Below are 25,857 nucleotides of genomic sequence, written 5' to 3' on the forward strand. Positions count from 1 at the left end.
TGTGGCATGATAGTTCTTCAAGCTGGTGGCTGTGAAATACTGCAGTGAATCCTACTCCTGAGCTGTAGCTACTAGACAACACTGTCTCGTTAGTGTAGGGGGGAAATGATGTGATTCTGCATTGAATAATAGTGAAGAAAACATACCAAAAATATGTAAGGTATGTGACAAACAGACTGAATCTAATTCCTCTGTTTTTTCAAAGCTAAAAGTATGCAATTACAACGAACAATTTATTTAATGATGATCTCAGGAAGTATTTGAGTCTAATAAGAATAAAACACTCCCACATTTGAGGAACAAAAAAGGTCCACTGAGGTAGAGGACAACTATTTTCCTATTGATATATTAACATGCTTTCACCTAACCAAAGCTATACTGTTTGTACAGTGAGTTCACATTGGAGTCATCAGCTGTTTTGCACTGCTAATGGGCATTCCTGTGTATAAATGGTTTCGTCTTGCTGCCAATTAACATCCTTAGGGCCACAATCTCAGGACATCAGGCTATTGATGCAAATCCTTCCCACTGTGAGATTAACCTTATTTTTTATAACAGATGTAGAATGTTGGAATGGGCTGATATATCTTTTTTTTTCCATAGATGATCTTTTTTTTCTTCTTGATCTATTCTTCATTGCTGAAATACATGAAACAGTAAAGCCAGCGCTACATAAAGCTGCAGATGAGATGAAAAAATAAGCACGGGGGCATGCAAATATAGGAAAATACTCTATCAGCTATTAATGTCCATTGTAAATATAAGTGCATTTTAATCATTATCACTTAAGAAGGAAACTTCATTGTAGCTTAGATCCAGAATCACTGGATTTAATGTCAAAGCAGGTTTGACACTGACACATTCACTAGTCTTATCTGACGGTTACATTTTCCAATGAGGTTTTGCAAATTAAATTTTCCTATCAGTTTAGAATACATCACCCTATATCATCAGAAATGAGCAGTATCACACCTGTCCCACTTCTGACAGAAGTAGTTAAAAAGGAATTGTTTCTTATGTTAGCCAGAGAGTTGTTAAAATATCTAAACTTTCCGTTGAGGAGAGATTGGAACATACTTGGTTGAAGAAATACGGTTCCTCCTATCCTTATGAATTTCCTGATATTGGAGGTGGGGAAAAACAGGAAGAAGTGGTGCTTTTGGACAAGATGGGCTGGAGTTGGCATACACTGTTTAGTCACAACCGTAAGCTAGAGAGGATACTGTGTACCAGGAGGTAGTACCCAGACCTTGTATCCAAAGGTCTGGTGCTGTATCATGAACAGTCACAGTAAAAAAAGGTAGAAAATCTCACTTTTTCCAGTTGTCTTACTATCTGCAGTACAGGAAAGATTTCTCACTGCTTTTTTACTCTAAATCAAATATTGACTTTCAAATGTGGATCTCTGCATGTGCACATTTACCAAGCTTCAGGCAAAACTTTCCAATCTGCCACTAGAGCCATCAGCATCTCTCCGTCCCCAGGAAATCCTGGCAAGCAGGAAGCATTTGTGCTGGAACCTCTTTGCTTTTAAGAGCAGAAGGCTAATCAACTTTTGCTTCAGTGGCACAATGCTAAGTGGCACCAGATGAGTATCTGATCCAGATGAGTGGTATGATGAGGAATTTAAAGATTTTACACTGCCTCTGATCTTTTTACATTGACAAAATACCATGATGCTGTAAAACACAGGGAAATCTCAGTGTGTGATATAGTTATGCAGTTATTTATCTGAATACATCGAAGACTGACAGAGGTATGTACTTAGGACGAAACAAGACTGACAGAAGAATATTATCAAATTACAGATCACCCTTGCAACCCAGGGGAGAGTTGCAGGACTGCCTGCATGACAGCATGAAAGATGAAGAGATGTGCTATGGTCAAACACAACTAAAACAGATGCTGCATTTTTCTGACCTGGCACTTGCTATTCCTCAGGTGCAGTAAATAGCTGTACTTGCCACATTTTTATTTACATCCTTATTGTCTGGAAACCATCCTGTGAGGTGGAACGCTCTGAGGCTACCCACCTCATAATGCATGTCCCAGTCACAGGGCCCATACCTGCAGCCTATGCAGCCCAGCAGAGCTTTGCTTTCACTTAAGGAAAGCTGAACATTCCGAGCAGAAACTGCTCTCACTGCAGTGGCTCATTTCAGTAGCAGCATCTGCAACAAGCAACCACTGCATTGCGTGCCTGAGTGAAGAGAAGATTGAACACACGAGAGCCCTTGGCTAGCAGAGAAGAATAAAGTAAAATGCTTTTTCCTCCTACTTATTTCTGTTTTCACTCAAAACTGTTTTAGACAACTTAAACTGGACATGTGTATGTTCAGTTTCATATTGTAAGTGTGCAAAGATCAGCATGCATTCTTATTAAAGATGAATTATGTGAGGTGAAACAACTTAAATCAACTATCCTCCTGGCATGGAAACTGTTGCAGGGCCTTTCTGCATTCAGAAATTGAAGGTTTCAGCAGCTTCCAACCAGGAATGGAAGAATAGATGAAAAGGAATAAGCTAAGCCCATGACATCCGTTTGGTTCAAGAACCACTCAGACAGTCTTATTGTGCAGGGTAACTATAAAACTATCATAATATACAATAACCCTCAATGAAAGAGTCATATATTTCACTTGTTTAATGGTTTGAGAGCCAGAGGTTTGATTTTCTTCTTTTGTATTTTTTATTCCTAACTACTTTTCATAGATAAAGTGATTTCTATAAAGTTCTCTTTGACACACACCTGCTGGTAAGCATAAGGGTAAGGGAGATAGCTTCACACAACTTTTAGTTTACTGCTGAGTTCTGTACAGTGCTTTGGGGAAAAAGGCCAAATGTTGGTTTACATGCATTCTACCTCACAAAAATAATCTGAATTTCTTAAGAGTAAAGGAAAGCTGAGTATTTGGTTTTCTTTAAACTTATTTCACTAATTTTTTGTAATGCTTTGTAGTCTACTTGTTTTGAAGAATATTGCTGAGAGAAATGACTACAGACTACATGTAGGAGTTGTCTTGGCAGGCAATATTGAGCTCTATTTTATGCAATTATAAGGCTGGAAAAAACAAAACTGCTGTCTCTGGAAAACTACTTTAACATTTTTCCTCCTTTTAAGAAGATTTGTATTGCTTGGTAATCCAAAATGTCCCAAAGTACCATAAAATGGCTGTTAGGGGAATATTTAATACAATTTTGTCTAAGTTTACTGTAAAAACATGCAATGACATTTGTAAGGTGATAGGAGGGCATTAAAAATGTATGGAATTCTTTGTACTATGTTTGATCATTCTTTTTTTCTTCCCCACACACCAAGTTTCACCGGAAACAGAATATGCCATAGGCTAGCATAAGTTATAGAAGGCCTAATGTTCTTCTAATTTATGATTTTTGTCATGAGCTGTCAGGCAAAAATCCCCAAAGCACAATGAATCCCAGTTCTCAGCTTACTGTTACCAGTGTTAATACAATATCAGCAGTATTAGGAGAAAAAGGCAGGTATTCATAAACACTGAGAAGTCTGAATTTAAGTATGATTCAGATGTTACCTACCTTCCAGATTCAGAGCTACCACTGCTGTGTCATCTTCTAATCCTTCAATCACTTCACACTTATATCTCCCATAATCCTCCAGTATTATATTTGTAATTATAAGAGAGGCATCATTCTCACTGCTTTCCCTCAGCAACACTCTGCCCTGGTAGTTTCCGTAGCTCTTTCTGTGGTGTCCCATTGCAACAAAGACGTCCACTTCTTTGAGGTAATCTGAGGTGAGTTTGGTCCACTTGATCCGGATCTTGTGGGTTCCTGAGCCAGCTGTTGATGTGTGTTCATGGTAAAATTTACATGGCAGTGTCACATTGCCACCCCGGTGGGAGAAGATTTTAGCTTGCTCTGCTACCACAAGTAGACGGGGTCCATTTTCTGCTAGGAATCAAGGAGAAAACAAAACCAAGAGTTAGTTTGCAGTCTACCTTTTACAGAATGGATATGGTCAATGCCATAGCAGCAACCAGCTATATTATACATTAGGTCTGCAGCATCATTTCATTGCAATAATTTTGTATCTATGCCGTAGTAGGGTGTATAAACCAGTTCTATATAATTATTTACTTAGCTGTAAATATGTCTGTGTGTGTATACTCCCAGAGAGGCAGAACAGAAAACTGGTTTGCAGGAATGCTCCCTCATATAGCAGAGACCATCCTATACACTCCATAGTCATGAAGATAAAGTTGTATAAATATATTATTTCTAGGGTTTCTTTGACAGACTGTGCTGCCCTGGGAAAATCCTGGAAAACACAGATTTCACAGTGGCAGTCAACAGAGGTATCCAAAACTGAGAATGTTTCCTTCTTTCTGTACATCTTGCCTGTGTTTTGCAAAATTGATTTAGCAAGCTCAGCATTTCTGTAGATATTGCTGTACTCTATCACTAAGATACTGACCAAAGCTAGTAATGCATTACCAGCACTTTGCTCACTGAGAAGAACTACTGACCTCACTCTATATAACAGATTGCAAAGAAAGATTTTGTCATTCCCTATGTGTGTTCAGAAAGCCAATGAAACAGCCCAGAAATGTGATTCCTAACTTTAAGGCTTAGTCTGAATCATAGCATCACAGACTGGTTTGAGTTGGAAGAGACCTTAAAGCTTATCCAGTTCCATCCCCCTGCCACAGGCAGGGACACCTTCCACTAGACCAGGTTGCTCCAAGCTCTGTCCAGTCTGGCCTTGAACACTGCCAGGGATGGGGCAGCCAGAGCTTCCTTGGGCAACCTGTGCCACGACCTCACCATCCTCACAGAGAAGAACTTCTGCCCAAGATCTCATCTCAGTCTGTCATCTGTCAGGTTAAAGCCTTTCCCCCTTGTCCTGTCCCTACAGACCCTTGTCCAAAGCCCCTCTCTAGGTTTCTTGTAGCCCCTTTAGGCACTGGAAGCTGCTCTAAGGCTTCTCTTCTCCAGGCTGAGCAAGCCCAGCTCTCTCAGCCTGTCTCCAGAGCAGAGCTGCTCCAGCCCTCACAGCATCTCCGTGGCCTCCTCTACACATACTCAAGCAGTCTGTCTCTCTCTAAGTGCAGCAAAAGCCAAGGCTAAGCTCCTGAGTGCAGAAGCTGCTGAGCTGATCTTATGCTGCAGAGAGGCATTAGAATCTGTAGCTCAGCAGTGTCTCCAGACAGTCCTGCACTTCCAAGTCTTGTTGACAGGTCTGCTGACTAAATGATATATTAATCTAAACTGCAATTTCAGCCTACCTTCAGTACTTGTCCATACTGGCTACAGTAAGCATCAGAAGAAACACCAGCGTATGGAGCATTTTATGATTATGCAAAAAGTCCAGGGCTGGTAATTGCAAAGACAAACTTGCATGCAGACGTGCATCTGCTTAAGGAAAACAGGTATCTCAAATGTGTAGTTCTTTGTCTGGAGATGCTGTTGCTATTACCTGCACAGGACACACTAGCCAGGGCACCAGATTTTTCAAGAAGGAGTAAGCTTGAGTGCTGCAAGTTGTTTTATCAGGATAAGAGATGTCCCTACCTAACGAAAAATCATTACTGTAGAGCATAAAACTGGTTTTCTGCAGCTTCATAAAACTGGTTTTCTTTTTTACTGCCCTTCTTCCCTGGAGTGAGTAGCCCTTGGAGGGTTACTCCAGTAACTCACCTTTCCCCTTTCAGAGGAGAACATCACAGTATCACAGTATCACAGTATGTTAGAGATTGGAAGGGACCTCAAAAGATCATCTAGTCCAATCCCCCTGCCGGAGCAGGAATACCTAGATAAGGTTACATAGGAATGTGTCCAGGCGGGTTTTGAATGTCTCCAGAGAAGGAGACTCCACAACCTCTCTGGGCAGCCTGTTCCAGTGTTCCGTCACCCTCACTGAGAAGAAGTTTCTTCTCAAGTTTAAGTGGAACCTCTTGTGTTCCAGTTTATACCCATTACCCCTTGTCCTATCATTGTTTGCCACTGAGAAGAGCCTGGCTCCATCCTCATGACACTCCCCCTTTATATATTTATATACACTAATAAGGTCCCCCTGCAGTCTCCTCTTCTCCAAACTATAGAGACCCAGCTCCCTCAGCCTTTCCTCATAAGGGAGATGCTCCACTCCCTTAATCATTTTAGTTGCCCTGCGCTGGACTCTCTCCAGCAGGTCCCTGTCCTTCTTGAACTGAGGGGCCCAGAACTGGACACAATATTCCAGATGCGGTCTCACCAGGGCAGAGTAGAGGGGAAGGAGGAACTCTCTCGACCTACTAACCACCCCCCTTCTAATACACCCAGGATGCCATTGGCCTTCTTGGCCACAAGGGCACAGTGTTGGCTCATGGTCATCCTGCCATCCACTAGGACCCCCAGGTCCCTCTCCCCTACACTACTCTCTAACAGGTCGTTCCCCAACCTATACTGGAACCTGGGGTTGTTCCTGCCCAGATGCAGGACTCTACACTTTCCCTTGTTATATTTCATCAAGTTTCTCCCTGCCCAACTCTCCAGCCTGTCCAGGTCTCGCTGGATGGCAGCACAGCCTTCTGGCATGTCAGCCACTCCTCCCAGCTTAGTGTCATCAGCAAACTTGCTGACAGTACACTCAATTCCCTCATCCAGGTCATTGATGAATATATTAAATAATGCTGGTCCCAATACTGACCCTTGAGGCACTCCACTAGATACAGGCCTCCAACTAGACTCCGCCCCATAGACTACAACTCTCTGGCTTCTGTCCTTCAGCCAGTTTGCAGTCCACCTCACTACCTGATCATCCAGACCACACTTCCTCAGTTTAGCTATGAGGATGCTGTGGGAGACTGTGTCAAATGCTTTGCTGAAGTCAAGGTAGACCACATCCACCGCTCTGCCATCATCCATCCACAATGTTATTTCCTCATAAAAGGCTATGAGGTTGGTCAAGCATGACTTCCCCTTGGTAAAGCCATGTTGACTGCCCCTCATAACCCTCTTATCCTTGACATGCCTTAAGACGGTATCAAGGATAAGGTGCTCCATCACTTTCCAGGGATGGAGGTGAGGCTGACCGGTCTATAGCTACCCGGGTCCTCCTTCTTGCCCTTTTTGAAGACTGGAGCGACATTTGCTTTCCTCCAGTCCTCAGGCACCTCTCCCGTTTCCCAAGACTTGGTAAAGATGATGGAGAGTGGTCTAGCAATGACTTCCGCCAGTTCCCTCAGCACCCGCGAGTGCATCCCATCTGGACCCATGGATTTATGGATGTCCAGATTGATCAACTGGTCTCTAACCCATTCCTCGTCGACTAAGGCAAACTGCTCCCGTGACCTGGCTTCATCTGAGGTCTCAGGAGTACAGGGCTCTTCAGGACTGCCTCCGGCAGAGCAGACTGAGACAAAGAAGGCATTCAATAACTCTGCCATCTCTGTATCTTCTGTCACCAGGGCACCCATCCCGTTCACCAGTGGGCCAACCTTGCCTCTGGTGTTAGTTTTATCAGCTATGTATTTGAAAAAGCTCTTTCTGTTGTCCTTGACCCCTCTGGCCAGATTTAATTCTAAGGAGGCCTTAGCCATCCTAGCTGCCTTCCTACATCCTCTAGCAGCGGCCTTATATTCCTCCCGAGTGGCCAGCCCCTCCTTCCCTGACCTATAAACTCTCCTCTTCCACTTGAGCATACCCAGCAGTTCCTTATTTAGCCACGCAGGTCTCTTGGCCCTCTTCCTTGACTTCCTATGTGTCGGGATCCTCTGATCTTGAGCTTGGAATAAGCAATTCTTGAATGCCAACCAACTATCTTGGGCCCCTTTACCTTCAAGCAGCCTTGCCCATGGGATTTCCCCTAGCAATTGCTTGAAAAGGCCAAAGTTTGCCCTGCTAAAGTCCAGGGTTGCAATTCTACTTGCTATTGTACTGGTCCTACCACACAAAATCCTGAATTCCACCATCTCGTGGTCGCTGCAACCAAGGCAGCCCTCAACCTTTACTGCTTCGACCAGACCCTCCTTGTTAGTGAGGATGAGATCCAGCAGCGCTCCTCTCCTGGTTGGCTCATCCACCATTTGGATGAGGAAGTTATCATCCATACACTGGAGGAACCTCCTGGACTGTGGCTGGGTTGCTGAGTAGTCCTTCCAGCAAACATCAGGGAAGTTAAAATCCCCCGCGAGAACCATGGCCTGTGACTGTGAGGCCGCTCTCAGCTGCCTGTAGAAAGCCTCGTCAACTTCCTCACCCTGATCTGGTGGCGTGTAACAGACACCCACAACAGTATCGCCCCTGCCAGCCTGCCCCTTAATTCTCACCCACAGACTCTCAACTCGCTCGTCCCCTGTCCCTGGACAGAACTCAGTACATTGCAGCTGCTCTCGCACATAAAGAGCAACCCCACCACCCCGCCTGGCTGGCCTGTCTTTCCTGAAAAGGACATAGCCCTCCATGAGTATATTCCAGTCATGTGAGCTGTCCCACCACGTCTCTGTAATTGCCACCAGATCATAATCTCCTGACTTAACACAGGTCTCCAACTCCTCCTGCTTATTTCCCATGCTGCACGCATTGGTGTACAGGCATTTCAAGGAGGGAGCTGAGCTCACCAATTTCACCCTAGGATTATAGAGAACATCTGAGGACAGAGGTGATTTGAGGCAAGGCACCATGGAAAGTGTTGCTAACACTGTTTCCACAGGATGAGGAGAAGGAAGAAATGTAAAGGCAGCCAGAATGGTTTGTTGGTTAATTTCCCTGTTTCCTTCAGAGACAAAGATGTTCCACAGACTTCTGTCTGCACTGGGAGGAGGAATGTTATGCTTTAGGGTGGTTATTACCAAGAAATCTGAATCAGAGCTCAATTATATTGAGTCTTTAATACTGAAATAGTCAATAAATATTAGCAGAAAGGACTGGAGCAGAAGGGAGAGTCTGACTCAGTCTGCTAACACTTGCTCTTTCTAACAACAGCGAGTCTGTGCCAGCAAGACCTGGAGAGTTGCCCTGACCACTGTCACCTCTGATTTCAGTATTAGTGTCCTAATGCGGTGGTGTACCTCTTTCCTGGCTGCTCCCCACCTGCTCTGGCCCTTTGCAGCAGCCATTACCTGAGTTATACCTCAGAAAGTGTAAAGAACAGAGGGGATGGGAATCAGGGAAAGGAAAGCATGACATTTCTCAGCCTGTAGCATCTCCGTTTTCCCTGGAGTCTCAAAGGGAAATTCAATGCTTGAAACATGCCTCCATCCTCAAGTTTTCTAAGAGCCAATTCTTTCCTACAGAAAAAGAGATGATGAGGCCTTCTCTCTGTCCACACACCAGGGAAGAAAATTACATTGCTGCTGTTCCCAGACCTAGGAGAGGAGGAAGAAAGAATCTCTGGCTTTCAAGGAAAAGCACATATCAGGCTGGGGGATGCTGCATAGTTTCTTTTTGGGCTAGAAGACATGCAGAAGACATGCAGGCAGCAGGAATTTGGAATTAAAAATGAGATGACTGGGGTTTGGCAAGAGGCTAAAAGGTCTTTATTATCCAGAAGCCAGTGAGAATCAGGGCCAAATTCACCTAACTGCATATTTTTGGGAGTATGGCAAAATGAATGGTCTTGGTCTTTCTGCAGTTGTCAGAGGAGGAGTTAAAACCCACAAAACAAACCAACAAAAATGTCCAAACACAGAGCAAACCAGAATCCCTTCATTTATAATATGTTTAGCACTCTGGATGCAGCATTCCAGCTTACTGCTGTGGAAGTCAGTTTAAATGAGGAATGAATCCTGCTTCCTCGGTTACCTTAATACAACAAGCTGTTGAGAACTCGTGACCTGATTATGGAAGATGAGGCCACCAGTATTTTACAGGCTTGTCAGATTTGGCGGCTTTACTTATAGCACTCCTGATGAGGCTGCTCTTTTTGGATAAAATTATCTTTGTATCTAAATGGCAGGAATATCTAAAAGATGAGTGAAAGAAAGAAAAAGATGGGACACATGAGTGTTACCACAAAGTCCTGCATGTTACTTGGAGAAGAGAGTAATTCTTTTTCCCCCAGGAACTACTTTCTTTAGAAGTACCACCACAGAATTTGTAAGGGGAATGGCCAAACCACTACAAACTCTGCAAACACCAGATAACCCTTCGCTAATCATTTGTCTGCAACTGGACAGTTTGGATCCTTGCTGGAGACAAGGCAAACTGCATGCATTGCCACTCCAGAGCTTCAGACAGTAGACTAATGGTGAGGAATGTGCTGGGCAACCTCCAGCTGCTCCTTCTGTTAGTAACAGAGATGGCAACAGGCTGGTTATTGGCTCTGGTCTCAGCATTAAGGCCAGAAATAGGATAAGAAAGGTTTGCTAGGTGGGGTTTTCACCATTGCAGACATATTTTGCCTTGTAAAACAGCTTAGCTGTTAGTACAGAACCGGGCACCACTGGAGAGTAATTTCACACAGTATCACAGTATCACAGTATGTTAGAGATTGGAAGGGACCTCAAAAGATCATCTAGTCCAACTCCTGCTTCCCTAATATCACTTCTGACAGGCTGTGGCCTTCTGTGAATCCTCCTGGTGCAATTAGATGGATGACAAAGGCAACAATGCAAAAAAATCTAAGCTAGACAAAAATGAGTTTGTCCAAGTTGCAGAAACTGACAAGCCACACCAGATAACACACAAAACTATTCAGGTCATCTTTGCTGTATCTTAGTGGTGCCAAATTAAGCAGGCATATACTGCAGGCAAAAGGGTATCTTGCTACCTTAAGCAATAAGCACAGGCAGCAGCAGGATACCTCCTCTGTTTTATTTTCCACCTCACTGAATGCTATGCAATTAGCACTGCTGTTCTGGTTGTCATTACTTTGTACACATCTAACCTTGACTTCAGTGTGATCCCGATTTCAAGGACAGTAAGTGGACTTGGTCCCATGCTGTTAGAGCTGTCAATTCAGTCTTACCTGGCTGGCTTATTGGTTTAGTTCCAAATCTTCCTTCTGTACACTCACTTAGATCTGTTTGCCTTTTATGCTGGTTTTCTTTGCTGTGGGGTTTTCTTTTTGTTTCCTTTTTGTTTTGGATTGGACTTTTTTCTCTCTCTTTCTTAATTGGCTTCCACACTCAAGAGCAATGGCAAGCCAGTTTGGAAGGCCAGGAACTTAATGTGGGGCAGAGAGGATGAGTGATGGCACGAATCCTTGGCAAACAGCTTTATCCACTTTATTCACCAGAACCGTCAAGAAGCTTATGCTGACCTGGCTATGAAACTTCATTATTCCCACATTTTAGTGGACTAATTTACAGAGCAACAGTGGAGAAAGAAATGTGCATTTATAAAAAGAAAAAAAAAATCATTAATTCAGGGATCAAAACATAGATGTGTTTTGTCAGATAAACTCATGTATTGCCAAATGTTCCACATTGCTAGTAAACCATTAGGTTAAAAACATTGTGTGCCATCCTATTTTAAACACAGAGCTGTTTCTTGCTGTCTTGTAGCATTACCAGGCACTTGAGGGTAACTCTCATTCTAAAATATCCTCACTTTTTCTATAGTAGTGACAAGTTTAGTTAAAACTCAAAAGTATTTTAAGTGATAAAAATAATTTCTACTTGCTATAATATGGACAGAAATGCATTGCTGATATACATGTGTACATTACTGATTTTTGTGTGCATTACTCAGAGAACACAAAGGAAGAAGGATATTTTTCACATACTTTTCCTACTACATTTTTTCTATGTTTTAACTAACTACTTTTTTACCTCTTCTTTTAAAAAAAAAAAAAATCTAAAAATTTACATCATCTATAAGACTAGTAAAAGCTGTTTTAATTTGTCCCAGGCATTAATGTCATTTTGTTTATGTAATGAGAAAGAAAATACAAGCATCTACGTCCTGTGTTCCTGCCTCTAAGCTGACAGCCTAAAATAATCTATGCATTACTTTCAAGTTTTGACATAAAACTGGTAAGAGTAATGCTAGATAAATTTTAGCAAAAAACATTCAGGTTCATTGTTCCAAATAATAATGCAGCTAAAAATGCCAATTTTATAAATGGCAGAGAAGAAATCTGTCTCTCCAACATAGGGATGACATGATTGAGGTAAAATGTTTTTCGTCTGATGCCATCTACTCAACCTGAGTTACACATTGAGGGGAATTGTTAAAATGGCAATATTATCTCTAGTTTAGGTTTCTAGGAGACCTTTTCTTCTTTCTTATTGAGTACATAAAACCATCAGGGAAATAAAAAACTTCAGCTCTTCTAAAATATTGCCACCTTTTGCCTTAAATAAAGAATATGTTTACTTCAGCATAAAGAAATTGCATGAAGATCAGGCCTCATAGAGCAAAATAGAACAGAATCATGACACTGTCTGCACCTTTTCTGCAGAGAAGAAAATCTTCGTGAGTAGCATTGAGAATGTTTGACAAAAACCAAAATATCAACTAATCAGGAGCTTTTCCAATTCTTTAATTATCTTTAGATGCTATATATATGGAATTATATTGATGTAGCAAGTAAAGGCAAATTAGTAATTTAAATTTATGTGTTTTGCTTATGTAATAAATTCTTACAACTCCTTTTTTTTTTTTTTTTCATACTGGTACCTATCATTTAAGGTCTCATCATCATCATCATGGCTTGACTTTACTAATGAAGATTTAGGAAGGGCTTACCCACGCTTACTACAAGCGCGCTGATGACTGAAAAAGCCAACGTGGGATAGGCAAATCTGGTTGGGAAAAAAGCACAGAAAAAGGTCTCCTTGGGTGGTATAGGCGGGCTATTCCAGCATATACAGTCCTGAATGCGTTTAATGGAACCAACATGCCAACAGGAGGTGAGGTTGCTCTTTGCTGACATTTTTATGACATTTCATGGCTATTGCAACATGCCATGTTCTGAAGAGGAAAGTAAGTTGTGTTGATGTAAATGAAGCAGCTCAGTTGTAAGAAGAGACTGCAAAATGGATCATGACATAATCTAAACTGCCCTGAATGCCAACAAAACCAAAAGAAATTTAAGCTGAAAAGATAAATGCAAGAAAATTAAAAGAAATAACAGGTAACTTCACTGAAAATGGGAAAATGCAGAAAGGTGGACTGAAGAAAGAAAGTCAAAAGGAAAGTGGAAAAGCATGGAACTTGGAAAGATAGGAATTAGCATAAGAGGTCAAATCAGTAGTGCATCTAAACTCCTATCATGTTTTTAGCTAGGCCAGCAAGTCTATGCAGCTTATTTCTCTCTGTTGGATCTGGCTTTTTCTGAAGTGGACTGTAAATAAGACTCATTATAGCACAAGTGAGACAATGATTTTGTCTGCTTTAGTTATTGATTTATTGATTTAACCTTTTTCTTTTTTTTCAGTGGGGCAGTATTAGAAAGTTTTCTGCTCAATCCATGTTGACATATTTCTTGGTGTGTATAAATAAAACTGTGCAGAGGTCTTGATAGGTAAATGGGTGTATTCCCATATATGCTGCATAACAAAAATTTATTTATATTTAAAGAAAAGCTAAAAAGTTAAAGGTTGATCCTTCACAAACCAAGTTTGTATTCTCTTTGCTGGCCTTTCTTGTATTTCTAAACCCTGAACAAACTGAAAGCTTCTGTTAAAGGCTCCTGCCAACCCCTGAGTAATTAGCTTAGCAATTATTGCAATGGTTTAGTGAAATTCATTTGTTTCACAGAGCAGCTACACACAGAAGAATGCTCTTGTTTCTGAAGAGTACTCTGCCTCTTCTGGTAATTGGTCAGCAACTAGCACTATGAATAGATTAGACAGATATACAAAGCTGAACACTGGGAAAAAAATGTCTTCCTCTCTCATGGGACACAGTCCTTCACAGATCATGAGTTCAGGGAAAACTATGCCTTTAATTACATTTATATGGTTAGAGTAGTACTATTTTTTTGTTGTGATCACTTATGTAGCTAGAGTATATTTTTGTTCCATCTTCATATTCATTAGGTGATTTCATTTAGGAATATGACTTTTTTTGAAGAATGAAATTGGTATCCCTTAAGACACACGCAGTTTGCTGGGGTGATGGAGGCCAGATGGACAATGCATCTTATTTAAATACAGTTCTCTCATTTGCTTTTATCTCAAAAGTTAAACTGGAATGACTTTTGTATGCAGACAAGCTTTCAGAGAGGAAGTTGATATGGTCAATACAGGGCAGCCTGACCAAAAGCATGAAATCCAGGAAAGGCTTCAGGAAAGGAAATAAAGTTACAGAAGATAAAATGCAGCTTTAGATGTGTTATAAATTTTGTTCATATGTATTGGAAGGAAACAAAAGAATAAAAGATATAAACAAAAGAAGTGGGCCAGAAGAAATAAACAGAAAGGAGTACTAATAAAGGTAGGAAGGTAGAAGTATCTATTGGATGAGAAATTTGACTGAAGTCCTGTTTTACTGTATTAACCAAAAAGAGGAGAACCAGGAACTAGAGCTGACACAAACAGCAGGAACAGGCACGTTAATGAAGCCAGTGACTCCTAAGAAAAATTGGTAGATTTAAGAGAGGACACATCTATATCTTTTGCAATGTTAAAGAGGCTGGCAAGTGTTTAGTAAAGCTGAAGAAATCCAGTTTCAAGAGAGTGGACATTTGAAAGACGCAAGCTCTGTGTTCATAAAAGCAATGACCTATCAGTGTAATAAAAGAACAATAAAATTTATTAAATAGTATTCATTCTGGTTAGCAAATGCTGAATCTGAGAGAGATGGCAGAAGCTCTTATACTAAAATGGAGGGGCAGCAAAATGAGATAACTAGATCTTCTGGTTCATAAGTTGTTAAGGGAGTGAGAAGCATGCTGAAATAGCTGTCAGATCACAATACAATATCAATAGGTGGCTGGTTTCTAGGAAAGCCAAATGAAAGATAAAAGTGATGAGCTGGCATTGTGAATTGGTGGTTTAGGAGGCTGTGAAGGAATCAGAAATGATGGTGAGGACAAAACAAAGTGTAGATAAAAAGCAGGTCAGGAAAGGCTGTAAAAAGTCTTAAGGAAGCAGAGAAATAAAAGTCTTTTAAACTGGCACAGCTTCATTTTGCAGTATGGAGTCACTCCACAGATAAAGGTGGAAGACAATAGAGCAATACTGCAAGCGCTGTCTTAACAAATCCTCTTTCTAATAACATTGGATTTGATGCTCTGAAAGTATGATGTTACTTAAAGTACATGAATGCATTGGTATGAAATGAAAACATAAAGATGAAAACTGAACTCATAAAATATACGATATTCAAAGAAAAGAGTAGAACATCTCATAGCCTGAATTACTGACTTTACTACTGATACTTGGTATGGCAAACCTGATGGCAGAGATAACAGCTCATCCGTCACTTTAAGAGTGTGCCATGTGTTGCTGGACAACAGTTAAATAACAAATACATGTAAGGAAAGCAATTTAGCTGTTAACAGGCTGATTAGTCTGACCTCAACAGTGAACAGGGCATTAGAACACTTTTTGAAGAAAAAATGTTGCAGAACAGAAATGGAATATGTCATTAGAAAGAGGGATAAATTGCAGTAGATACCTACCAAAGGATATCAGGCTAATTTGATATAAAATATATAATAACAGTAAATGTATAAGGCTAGGGAAATGTGATGCATCGATTACTTGAGCTAATTTCCAGTGATATTGGAAATATATGGAATTAGGATGGAGAAAATAGCTGTTTTGGTAGAAACTTTGTTAAGTGTCTAAGAACTAGACACAAAGGAGATTATTGCTTGGTCTGAAACATCAATGATTAGCCTAAAAAAAGTCCAGTGAACTGTCTCCAGCATAATTTTTGAGACTCCTTAATATTTCCACTGATTTTACCTTATAAAGTAAATATGACCATTGAATTAATAAAATTTTCACATGGCATATTTTGCGTCACTGAAGGGAGGAAAATGGATATTTAGAACATTTGAAGAAAGAAGGATGGAAAAAGTATGGTAAACTTTCATGTTGAATACATAGATTTTGAAGACCTAGAATGAAGAATCATTCATATAAACCTAGTAACTGGCAATTGCAAGTGATGAGGGAGAATGACTGCTAAATATTATCTATCACAATAGATGATTGATCAGCACTGCAGCATAGCTGAGAAGAGTAGAAATTTGATCCAAAGTCTGAAAAACAGTGCACTGATAGCTGAAAAAAAAAATAAAATTAGTTATGTCAGTGTAAATTATTATCCGAAATAAAATCCTGGCTGGGAACACTCAGGAAGTATGCATTCAAATGAGAACAAGTGTAGAAATTAACAATCAATGTTATCATGTAACTGGAGGTTATATACTTGGGTAAGAATTTGGAAAAGTTTGCTCAAATGATAGCTGTGAGGATGTGGTATTAACTTATTAACATCTTAAGGTGAACATCAAAGAAGAATATTTTTTATTTGAAGCTAAGGAATAACACTAGAAGCATAAGGCCATCAATGGCTGTGAATAAACAGGGAGAATTAGGAGAGCAGTTTTTGTAGCAGAAAGATAGTGTCCAAAACTACCTTATAGTAATGTGCTTTTTTAAAAATCAAACTAGACCTACAGAAGATTGCCTGATGTGAAGAAACTGGAATAGAGACAGTTTAGTTCATTGTCTCAAGAGATCCCTTTCAGCTCTGAGTACTTGACTACACATCTATCCCTGGCTTTTGTTACCCCAAGGCATTCCAAAACATGAACTCCCAAAGAAGGTTATCTACAGATCTCTTGGATGTCAGCTGTGGAGGGGGAGGCTACACTCCTTAATGTGATATAGAATATCTTTTTTATGAAGCTGTAACATATGTGTTCCACTGGCTTCCTGATTTCTATCTATCTTATTTCCAGCATATATATTTATGCAGCATTGGGCATAGTGGACTCCCAAACCTTTTGGGATTCCACAATACAGAGAGGAATGAAGAAAATTAGTATTGAAATACTAATGTAAGTTCCAAACCGTTTTATTCTTTTTTATTTGTGGTCTATGTATTTCAGAGCCTGAAGCAGCTGATGAACTAAGCTCATGGCATAGCTCAATTTTAAGCTTTCTTTGAAGGAATAAACTTGAGGTTCTGATGAGTTTTCATAGGTGGGGAGAATGGTTCATCTTGAAACTTTTATCACCTTTGAACTATTTAGCACTTACAGACTGCACTGTACACAAGCTGAAGGACTAGGGTGATAAGCCACATGTAAGACTTTAGAATTACACTAAACTGCTGACTAAGCAAGTTTTGAATGGGTTTAATTATTTCCACTTATTTAACCTTTCAAAAAGATAAATTGAGTTCAGAGATAAGAAACTGCATTATACATATTATATATGTCTTTAACACTGATGTCAAGTTTGAAATTTACCCTGAGTAACAAATATTCATCATCTCACAAAACCTTCATTTGGATACAACACATTCATTTGACCTTCATCCTGTGAGTTTCCTTAACGTGAAGCCACCTATCTGTTATTCCTTATTTGACCTTGACAATCTGAGTGCCTGTTTTAATAAGTGCAGGGTATCTTTAACTTCTGTGACTTTCCTGTGAACTTCTGAATGTTAAGGCTTTCTTAGTAACCTGCCCTAACTTGGTAATTCGTATTTACACAAACACTCAACACAGTTTGCCAGCTGAGAAAGAGAAAAGAATCAATCTTAAAGATAGAGAGAGAGAGAGAGAAAGAACAATAATGCTGCATTTCTTAAATTGCAAGATTGATTTTAGCCAGCCTCAATAAATTTATAAATGAAAGCAGGAAAATCCCTGTTAGTTCTGCCTATCATTATTGCATAAATCCACTGCTTTTTTCTTACAGAGGATGGCCCTCAATGACTAAAGCAGGGACTGAAAAAACAGCTGCATTGTACTGCAGACTGAAGTCCTGCTACAGCTATAAGCTCTAGGATTCAAACCTGAATCAAATGTGATTATGCAGAAGGCCAGTATAACACCTAGTGCAAATGAAAGGTATGAGGAAAGACACATTTTCTTCTGGGGTAAGCTTTTTTTTTTTCTTCCTAATTTAAACCGCCTAATTATGATCTCAGATGTGCTGAGCCTTTTAAAATAATCATCAGCAATAAATTTCTTTAATGTGACAAACTATGTATGACAGGCCTCTTAAAATCAAATACATTCCACAATAAACGAAAGGTGTTACAACTATTGCAGTTGCTTATTTCTTACTTTAGGATGCATGTTTTTTTTACCTTTCTCTTAAATTATGCTGTGCTTTACTCACTAATCTTTGCAAGGTTGTGACTAAGTGCTATTAAACAGTGCAACTTTCATTTTTTTTTCACTTTCTGTAGGAGTACTAGTAATGCAACAGAACCAGAACAGAAAAGGTGTGGTCATCAGTAATAATAGTATTTTTTAAAAAGTGCAACTGTATAAAAAAAATAAGGCTCATTAAGCACATTATTCTCAGCAATAATGTTTTCCTCAGCAATCTGGAGATACTGGCATTTTCTCATGTATTTCCTTACCTTGAATGTGAACAATTCTTTCATGACCCAGACTTGAGTTGTCAGAGTGAGGTTCAGCCCAGCAGACAGAAATCAGCACCAGAAAAAGTAGACTCTTCATCTTTATAGTCACAAGAATCTTCTTCACTGTAAGGGCATCACATACAAAGAGGCTTGTGAATTTTTGGATACCTTCAGTGTTGCACTGCACAACTTGTTACAGCAATGGTCTTACAAGGGGTTTATAAGATATTTAACCCATTCAGCTGAGAAAGTTACAGCAGCTACTAATTTTTAGATATGAAGACTGGACGTTTTTATCACAGATTTTCATTAAATGAAACTGCCAATCCATATTTAACTCTGCCTACGCAGAAATGCAATATGAAAAAATAAAAGCACACACACAATTATCCATAAACCAAACTCCTTGCAAGATCATATGTGAGCAATACCTGTGTTTCAAAAAAAGGTTCTAGTGTATTTTTGCTTTTCCAGACTTACTCTGGATCTGGTCTGCAAATAAAGTTAAAACAATTAAAGCTATCACTATATCTACATCCACTGCATGATGCAATCTGCTGGTGATTAAAACGATCTTCTCACAGGTTTTGGCATTTCAATCAAGACTGCAAGTTAACTAGCAGTCAGGGTGGTAAGTTTGCTTGACCTAAGCAGTAAAGATGACAAAACATTTCTTAGGCTGACTAGAAAGGTCTATTTTATTTCAGATCCACTTACCATTTTAAAAGATGTCTAACTATACAATGAAATGTTCGAAATCAGGCACAAAGTAGGTTACAATTGTATATACTACCACTGCAGTTGCCCTGATTGATTTTTCGTTCATTTCTACCTAGAATGCTGACGCACTAACTTAGTGTGCCAGGTAGGGTCTCTGCAGTCAGCAGAGCTGAGCGCTGCAGGGAAAATCTCTGCCAGCCTCTGAGTTGCAATTAGGCAAATGAAGACCTGAAATAGAAAAGGAGGCATAAAATACAAGAAGTTTTATATAGAGGGTTCAGGCTGCTGTGTGTTTTATAGGTCTGATTTTTATGACCCTGATTTCTTGAAATAAAAGATAGCTATTTTCCAACTTTGCCTTTCAAGAGACTCAGATTTTTTTCCCCAATCATGAAAGAGTGGCTATGTTATTAACATACTTTTTCTGTGATGCAGAGACAAATTTATTTTTTCCCCCTTTTTCTCCAACAAGGTAGAAATGTATCAAAGTTACAGTGCACTCTCAACCAGAAACTGAGTCAATGTCTGAGTTTTGCAAACAGCCCCGGTCCCCAAACAGACTTAAACACCTACATGTTTCAAGTCTAGAGTCAAATACTGTAATCTGAGCCAGCCTCTACTACAGACTAAAATGCAGAAATGCTGCTTTATATTTTCTTAACAGAACATGCATGTTACTTGCCTGCGCTTCCATTTGTTCAAAGTGAGTGTGGGTGAGAGTTCAAAGCCAATTCAGCATCCCTTACTCCTTACTGTGGAGTGTCTAGAGGTAGGACAAGTGCTGGCTGTACAGTTTTCCAGGTGGTCCACGCTCAGTAACTCAAGGCTCTCCAGCCACTCCCTCTTTCCTGGAAAGCTCATGATCTCCATTCCAGAGAGCAAGGACAGATGCGACTCCCCCTGGAGCATGTCAGCCCAAGCCTTGGCTAACCAGAGAAGTTATATTCCTCCTGCACGATTGGGCCACCAGCCTGGCTGATGGAAAGGGCAGGGTACACTGGTGTAATACCAGATGTCTCTTTTCACCACAAATCCCAGACATGGCACATGATGTTTCCCCTCTAAGAGTGAAGAAAACTTCAGATTTGGGTTTCTTTTTTTTTTGGCTGTTGACTAAAAACTGTCAATTTTTTTTTTTTTTTCTCTTGGTTGGGAGTGAGTGTTACTGATTTAGAAATAGTCTGGTTAACAAAGTATCTTTGATTTTGAAGGCAAAGTTTATTCCCACCTCAGTCTGCAGCCTAAAGCCTATGCTGGATGTAAACCTCCTAGACACAGTAAGTGGGAGTAAAGCCCATGGCAGATGCACAGACCTGCTCTTGGAGCACCTTAGCTGTGCATTAACATATTGCCTCTACTCCTTGCCACAAACCTAGTATTTTCCATGGCACTAGTGAAAAGAAATAACCACATAATCAGATGAGAGGTGGTACTACAGCATCCCCATCTCCACCAAACTTCATGGGCACAGGGACTGGGGCTCTGTTGTGGAATAAGAAAGATTTACTTTCTGGTTACATGGGTGGAGAACTCCACACGTGCTCCTCTTCTTTGTCAAGGTCTCCTTAATATGATGGGGAAAGTTCTCCATGTAGCATCATCAGGTTATAATTGTCAAAACAACTAGCTTCAGGATTAGCCTTATGCACCGAGTGGGCAGGATATACTTTTCAGAGATATTGGCATGTACCTTCAAGCAAATATCATGTTACTTTATAAAGCTTATATGACAGCATCAGACAAGTGGGAAGAGAGGAAGGTTGGCATGACTTGGATATATCTTCTCTTCCTTTTCCTCTATTTGCTGAATGCAGCTGAACAATTTCAGATGTCATATGTTACAGACATGGTACTAAATCAGCCTTATGATCATCATGGGTTTTTTGAGGGATATGGTGCTACTTCAGCTTTGTTAAGAAGCCAAGTTTACAGTGCTGAGCTTCTGGTTCCCACTGATAGAAAGGGCAGCCTAAATTGTTCATTGCGTGCACAGGAGCATGCACACACACATACCAGGTGTCTGTGCATGTCTGTGCTCTGTTTGACACACTCTGTTTGACACTCTGTTTGACACTGTTTGACACTCTGTTTGACACTCTGTTTTGACACATTTGCAATGTTCATCTGCACCTTTAAGGTGTGTTTATCAGACTGCACAGAACCAGCAAGAATTTAAAAGCTATTTTCCAGGGGAGCAAATGCCTGGTTAATGTTTCAGAAAATGTATCTATCACATATCTTTGCTTAAGTCACCAGATGCTTCATACTTGTGGTCAATCAACAGAGAGTAAAGTTTTAGCTGGACAGAATCATCATGCTGGGGGCCATTTCAACCCTCCATTTAAGTGTGAGCAGTTTTAAGGCTGCTCCCTTTTACCGCCATGTACAGCAGCAGCTGAGGAAATGTGGATGTCTGAAGTAAGGAATACCCTGACCTCCTTTCACTCTCCTACTTGGGATTCCCCATGATGGGAGCTGTGGCGTCATGCCAGAGCAGTGAAAAGCAATGTTACCAGGCCAAGAATTTGACCCCTGGTGCTTTTGTAGGTCATCCAAAAAGCAATTGGCCAGAGGAATTCATATCCTCATCTCCAGCCAAAGCAATAGAAGTTAGACTATATTTCTGCAGCAGTCAAGGAAGACCTTGGAGGAGACATGATAGGTGTGGATGTTTTCATATTAAAATTTACAAAATCTTAGCTAAGAGTAAGTTATTTTTTTGTAAGAAATGGTAATGATTAGTCACACTCAAGAAATCGCACTGGTTACAATTCCTGCAGTTTATGAATCTGTTATCTCCATGCATAGGGACACAAAGAAGCTGAAAAGTAGTTTTTAAAGGGAGACATCAAGGCTCAGGGAAATAGTCAAGGTGACTGAATATGCAGTTTTAAAATTCTTAAGAACTCTTCATTCTTAGATACAACTTGAAATTCTAATCTCAATCACCCTCAGAGAAGACAGTATTGCAACAACATACTATGCCGTCTTCTCATGTGTGTAACTTCATGGTGCAAAGAAGGTTTAGAAGGAGAGAAGTCCAAAAGCAGATACCTGTGGAAGAAGGAGATGAGGTAGCAGTGCAAGAGATAGAGAGAAACCTAACTCCTGCAGCAGACACAGAGGATTTCTTCATAAAAGGTTCTTTCTGTGAGGTTTCCCATATTCAATACAGTGAGACCCAGCAAGTAAAGGTAGTAATCAGTAATATCTGAAATAGGTAACAAAATCAGTAAAAATCAGCTCCAGATCATGGACACCCAACTTAGTGTGTCTGTACATAAATGCTTTACCTTTCACTTACGAGTATAAGGTATCATAACAGTCATTTTATACCTAACCACTGTGGCCACTGGAGGTTAGATGTGTGTTTAGTTGACCTAGGATGTCTTTTTTTCTATTCACTTCTGTCTTTCAATAACTTCATCTTCCTGCAGTGTGACCTTTCTGGAGAAGTGAGAATTGTGTGCTTGAATCTTGCACACTCATTTTACATGGCCTCTTTAGCTGAGTGATCTAACAGGAGGAGGTTTTGCAAACAAAATACAGATGCAAATTCGTTTAGTCAAAGACTCATCATGCAGGATTAAACGGACAGCAAGGGACAGAGGTGCCTGAAGTGTAGACTTGGCTCAGGGGTTCCTTACAAACCATGATTCAGTGTCACTCACATAATTAGTATTTCTTTTGGCTAGCTCTTCCCACTCAGTACGATAAGCAACACCTTAAGAAACAAATACTCATCTATTGACTGCAGAAGAAGGGTGAGTGTTCTGACTCATCCTGATAGCACTGACACTCTTATTTTAGATGTCCTGATGCCAGAAGTAGGCATCTAAAGTAGGCAACAACAAAGTCACCCTTACTTTTGAAGGGCACAGAGCTCGTTATAAGTATTTACAGTCTCCTTAGAAGATCTTCCAGTCTTCAAATGCAACAATAAAATACTCCATTCCAGCTACAGACTTAAGACCTCAGTAAAATCAAATGGAAATCCACTTCTTGACCTGATAAGTCCTTAAAACATCTAGTCTTGATCCTACTTTTCATTTACTTTGTTAAGAAGACAGGTTCTACTCCATGAAAAAGCCCCCCAGGCTGATAGAATTAAGGCAAGAGAGATTCAGCAGACCAGTCCCCAAGTTAAATTGTTCCCACAAAATAAATTTTGCCAATGCCATGGTAAAAAGAAAGAACAGCTGATGGCATAAGAAAGATAATGTTTACATGCTCTATTAGAATGACTTAGAGCAAGCATTCCAAGACCTCCTCCCATGCGACTTCATTAGTTAAGGCAATTTGGAAATGTGTGAGACTGTGTGAGTCTTGGGGCCATCTAAAGTGCCAGACGGTCAATGTCTGGAGAACAGGTTGCCATAGTAGTTCCCTAACCACAGGCAGAACAGTCCAGTGGAAAAGCAGCATGACCATTCAAAGACATCTGGAATTCCCTAGAGTCTATTAGTTTCCTGGGAAGAATGCTGATAAATTGCTTGCAGGGAGAAAAAAAATATCTTTACAGTCTTTGAAGTGTCTGCCTTGTCTTAAACATGAAATCTATTCCAGATACACAGGGTAACAATGGTAACAGTGATTTTGACATTATTCATAGAGTATAGCCAAGGTCATGTGGACTAGCTTTATGACTAGAAGATAGAAAATTTGATACTCTATGTTTAATGCAAAAAACGATACGGCAAATGTGCTTCAGTTAAGGTCTGTCGTTGGAAAACTGGTCATTCAGTCCTTTGAGTAGTTTTCTTTCTTTTTCTTTATAATGGATTACATAAATATGTCTTTAGTTCAGGAATCTGGATGGTTTTGCTTCAAGTATGACAATGGGATGTTGTCTGATAATGTGTAACGTGACACCATAGAAAGATAACTCTTCTTTGTTTTACAAAGAAGATCCACTTGCTTGCAGTCCTTTATTTAGAGAAAGTATTTACTTCAATCGCCACACGTATTAGTGGTCTTCAAATAACTTCTGCAGTCCAGCTTGAGAGCTGGCTCTCCAGCCAGATTGTGCTTCATCAAAAAGCTTCTTTTAGACTTCAGCTTGCAAGCCTGGAGGTCACTGGAAGTCGTTAAGAAAACCTGATCTCTCTCCCTCATTTTTCTTACCTCTTGGTCGTATTTACAAAGCCAGTTTTTTCAAGCCCAGGTCCCCTCCTGTTACTTACATGTCTTCTTCAAGGTGCTTTCTTGGTTGCAGATATACTTCCTAGTTGCCTGCAAGGCCTTTTACTTTGGGAAGTTCTGACAGAGTTTTTTATCAGCTTCTTTAACCTTTACCCTATGGATGCATCCAGTTCTGCCAGGTTTTTTTGAACGCTTGGATTTTTACAGGGACATAAATGATGTAAGTTTCTAGTAGTCTGTATCCCTGCCAAAGGTGAATGAAAACTAGATTACTATCTTCTTTGGATCTTTAAAAAGAAAATCTCATATATGAGACATCAGTAGACAAAGTAGGTTCTTACAAGCTGTTCTTTTGACCTGTTTATAATATTAAATAAAAATTTTGTTATCTTATTAATTATTATTATAACTGATGTCTTTGGGAATTTGAACTGCCTATCTGTATATAAACATGCAGTGCTAGATTTCATGCTTTTAAATTGAATGGTTAGGACCATTTCTAAACAGTTGGGGGCAGAATTTTGGAGGGTTTTGTGTACAGTGAAAAGGCAAAAACTTTTTCTCAAAACCCATTCCAGTTAGTGGACATTCTGACATTTAATTCATTAATTGGTATTAGATTGAGATATTTGCTGATGGAGACTCTAAAACTGTTAGCTCACATTGCCAATGTTCAGGTTAGTGAGCATCAGAGCAGCACTTCTGTTTCTTGGCCACTAAGCTGTGCCAGGGCAGGACCCAGGGTGACAAGAAACAAATTTTCTAAATCCTAGCCTAATTTAATAGTTTTCTCTGCTCATCCATCCTACAGCAAATACTGTATTTTCCCAAAAAGTCCTCCTGTGCTCTCAGGCTCCTAAAAACTGCCGATGTTTTGAATCAGACTGAGAAGATATATTTAAGTGACCCAAGTCTTTTCCAGTTTCCAACAAGTGTAAACTTGTTGAAAAAGCTGTTATTATACAGTAAAATCAAAACTAGGCCCAAACACAACTCCCCTGTAAGGAAAAGAAAGACCTTTTTTTTTTTTTTTTTTGGAAATATGGCAAAAAACGAATTAATTCAAGAGAAGACAGAAAAAAATCATATGCCAATACTGTATGTGGAAATTCTGTGTCATTGTAGACAATAGCTTTCTAAACTCCTTCAAACTTTTTGATAAATCACTCAAGCAAATGATCTAATCACAATTTAAAAATTAGTCTTACACTTTTTGCTTTAGAAATATTCTGAAATTTATGGGAATGGTAAAGTTAGGAAACAGTCCATGCAATGGTAATACTCTGAGACATGCAAATAGGTCGGATCCTATATGTTTAGGAAAGGGAGGTGCAACATCTCTGGCTACCCCACATTTAATTCAAGGAAGTTCTCATTCCTTTTCCCCAGCTAAGTTGACTGTACCAGCAACATAAAAATAAAAATTAAAAACATTAAGAGCACTTTCGCATCCTTGAAGAATCCCACTATGTGAGAGAACAGATGCACTGCCAGACTTACTGAGTGGGAGCCTGGTGCCAGCCTGCT

General features: G+C 39.9%; 1 protein-coding gene across 1 annotated transcript in view; it reads right to left on the reverse strand.

Annotated features, from left to right (window-relative positions):
• The window catches only part of HAPLN1 (hyaluronan and proteoglycan link protein 1), a gene marked incomplete at both ends in the record, with an annotated part of 33,064 nt that extends 14,499 nt beyond the window's left edge, over positions 1–18,565 (reverse strand). The window contains 2 exons of the mRNA XM_080638465.1: positions 3,556–3,930; positions 18,466–18,565. Of these exons, the coding sequence (XP_080494591.1) occupies positions 3,556–3,930; positions 18,466–18,565 (475 nt within the window). The remainder of the gene's footprint in view (positions 1–3,555; positions 3,931–18,465) is intronic.
• Between the last annotated feature and the right edge of the window lie 7,292 nt (positions 18,566–25,857).

The sequence above is a fragment of the Psittacula echo genome (genome assembly GCF_963264785.1).
Source record: "Psittacula echo genome assembly, chromosome: Z".
Taxonomy (NCBI): domain Eukaryota; kingdom Metazoa; phylum Chordata; class Aves; order Psittaciformes; family Psittacidae; genus Psittacula; species Psittacula echo.